The 3,115-nt window shown below is 49.4% G+C and overlaps 1 protein-coding gene across 1 annotated transcript; it reads right to left on the minus strand.

The window, feature by feature from the left end:
• Positions 1–585: 585 nt before the first annotated feature.
• LOC124672920 (momilactone A synthase-like) lies at positions 586–1,613 on the minus strand. The gene is made up of 2 exons (XM_047209074.1): positions 1,585–1,613; positions 586–1,507 (listed from the first exon to the last, which is right to left on the minus strand). Exons 1-2 carry the CDS (start codon positions 1,611–1,613, stop codon positions 586–588), a joined length of 951 nt encoding a protein of 316 aa, XP_047065030.1.
• Positions 1,614–3,115: the final 1,502 nt, after the last annotated feature.

Consider the following 3,115-nt stretch of genomic DNA (forward strand, 5'->3'; position numbering starts at 1 on the left):
ACATGAACTTGAGCATATGGTGGATTTATAGGAAGAGCTAGGAGGGGGAGTGGAGAAGACGTACGGCAGGGAGAAGCCAAACGACATCTATATATGGAATACAATTTATGTGACTGTTGGACTATAGAAATTGAATCGTTCGTGCATGGAACTAACGGACGTAAGTGGCCAGAGCCCACAGGATAATAAAGAGGAGGCTGTCTGCTTGGCTCTGCCTCATCTACACGCTCGGGACGATTTAGTTTCCCCTACAGGGAATTAATAGAAGCTGATGAGAAGAGTGACGGGAAGAAAATGATAGGACGCATGCCTTGAAATAATATGGTGATGCATCGTCATGAAAAAAAATCTAAACAATAATTATTTGCTGATGTGGCAAATTGCCTAGGTGGATAGCTTGCATGTTGAGAGAATTCAACTTAGTGGGTTGCTCCTATTTAGATATTATAGATTATAGATTCTTGACTCTGTTTCCTGGCAACTCGAGTTCAGTACTCCTAAATGAAATGAAATTAGGGTGATCCTCTTTGGTCGAACACATCACCGTTAATTACACGGCTAGTCAAATCATTGAGCGTTTGGAATTCACTGTCGTCTCACTGCTGATCCATCCTCAGCCTCCAGGGACGGCATGCTGACGCCCTTGTGCGCGGTGAACCCGCCGTCGAGGAGCAGGTTGTGCCCGGTCACGTACCGGGCCTCGTCGGACGCCAGGTACAGCGCCGCCCTGGCCACGTCCTCCACCGCCAGCACGGTGCCGTCCAGCTCGCTCCAGTCCCGCTCCACCACCCGCACCAGCGCGTCCTCGCCCGCGTCGGGGAACATCTCCGCCATGGACCGCACCGTCAGCGGCGTCGCGATGGCGTGCGGCGAGATGGCGTTCACCCGCACCCGGTCGCGCGCCAGCGGCCCCGCGGCCGCGCGCACCGCGGCGATGACGGTGGCCTTGGAGACCGCGTACGCGAGGATCGGGGAGCCGTAGCTGAGCACGCCGATGACACTCGCCGTGCAGAGGATGCTGCCGCCGCGGCGCCCCGGCGCCATGACGCGTGCGCCGTGCTTGATGCACGCGACCGCCGACCGCGCGTTGACCGCCATCACGCGGTCGAAGTCGTCGAGGTCCAGCGCGCCCACTGAGGACTGTAACGGGGACCCGGAGACGCCGGCGTTGCTGTAGAGGATGTCGAGGTGGCCGTGCCGCTCTACGGCGAGGTCAACGGCCGCGGCGATCTGCGCCTCGTCGGTGACGTCGCAGCGGGTGTAGGTGGCGTCGGGGCCGAGCTCGGCGGCCACGGAGCGGCCCTGGTCGTCCTGCACGTCGGCGATGATGACCTTGGCGCCGTTCCGGATGAACTCCGCGGCCGTCGCCTTGCCGATGCCGCTCGCGGCGCCCGTGATGACCGCCACTTTACCAGCTAACCTCTGAGCCTGAGGACTCGCGGCCGTGGAGAAGCCATTGACGCGACCTGACGAGATCGCCGCGTGAGCTACTCTGCCATATTTCTCCCTGCGACACACATTATTTGAACCACATCCTGAACTTCAAAACATTACAGGACCAAATTCTCATGATATATACTGTACCTGATAGCTAGCTGCACGGCTCTGAACATCCCGCTCGTCTAGATCTTCAGCAGCTTCGAATGATTCAGAGATGGTGCTTCCTTTCGATCGTGTTTTCCTGTCGACGAGGTGCTAGGTAGCAGTAGCACCGTGGGCTCGGTTGAGAAAAACACTTGTCTAAGCCTGCAAGTTTCACCTAATGCTTCGGACAAATAGAAGTCAACTCCACGGTTTTTGGCACGACGTGATTGTGAATCACGATACCATGGCGTGTGAGCATCTAAATTCCTTGAGCATATTATATCATAAAACAAAAGAAAAACCATGGTCCATAAAGAAGGACAGAGATTTGGTGCTCCTGAGCATTTTAGAAAAAATAAAAATCACATTTATGTGTTTCAAAAAAATTAGAAAAAAATCATGGTGTAGCCAATGAATTATCCCATAAATGTGCAAATTTTCAATTTCAATACAAAAAATTCTGGGCTACACAAAAATAATAAACGTGTGGATCTGAGTATGCATATTTCAAATCTTCAAATTTCAATATATTTTGTCTTTTTTATGTAGTCTAAAATATAAAGAATTTCATATTAAAATTTTACACGCTTGTAGGTTACGTCATTTATTATGTCTAGAATTATTTTCAGATTTTTTTGAAACAAATATGTATGATTTTCGAATTTTTTTAAACAGTAGGAGCACTGGTGCCCATGAGCCAAATACACTTTTCGCATAAAGAATCAAAAACATATATATATATATCTATTTTAATGAATAAAACTAATGTTTTTAAAATAAGTCAAGCTAAGTAAAGTTTGACGAGGGAGGCCACAAACTCGCACCGCCATGGAAGGACAAGGATGGAACTTGAATCTAAGCTTCTTCAATGTGCTGGGCCTAGGGGAGGGTGGATCGAGGAAACGGGCCACCTGGATTACCAAATATGGCACCATCGAGGCTCCACCGAGATATGGGGAGATGGGAACTTTGAAATATAGGTAAATGATTTTTGTGATTTTTGATGTTGCAAACTCATTTGCATTTTGTTGCGGCCACACGAGCAAGATGTTGCAATGATTCTGAGCGTCTGCAGCAATTGTTGTTCCATTGCTACCAATGTGTTTGTGTGGTACTGCAAACGTGGGTCTCCCATGATGCCCACATTTTCTCGGGGGTGTCAAATGGTCTTTAATTTGTCGGCCAAAGGAACTAGGGGGACTAGATGTCCACGATCTGACAAAAATTTGGTTGCGCCTTGAGATTTTGCCGGCTTTGGCGAGCATGGAAATCACACACGAGTCCTTAGGTTGGTTCTACACTGCCATGCAAGGACACTGATAGGGCGACGTTTTCCATGGACAAGGAAATCACAATTGGGGACAGGTCCATTGCAAATTTTTGGCATGATCATTGGCTAGGGATGCCCACTCACCTTTTGCCATTGCATCACCCAAAAACAGATTTGTGAAGGCAATGTTGCACGAAAATGTTGAGGACGCCATTCAATCAAGGCTCGAGACCTAAGGTGAATACTCAGCTCGGTTGGCTT

Source organism: Lolium rigidum, chromosome 7 (assembly GCF_022539505.1).
Source record: "Lolium rigidum isolate FL_2022 chromosome 7, APGP_CSIRO_Lrig_0.1, whole genome shotgun sequence".
NCBI lineage: Eukaryota > Viridiplantae > Streptophyta > Magnoliopsida > Poales > Poaceae > Lolium > Lolium rigidum.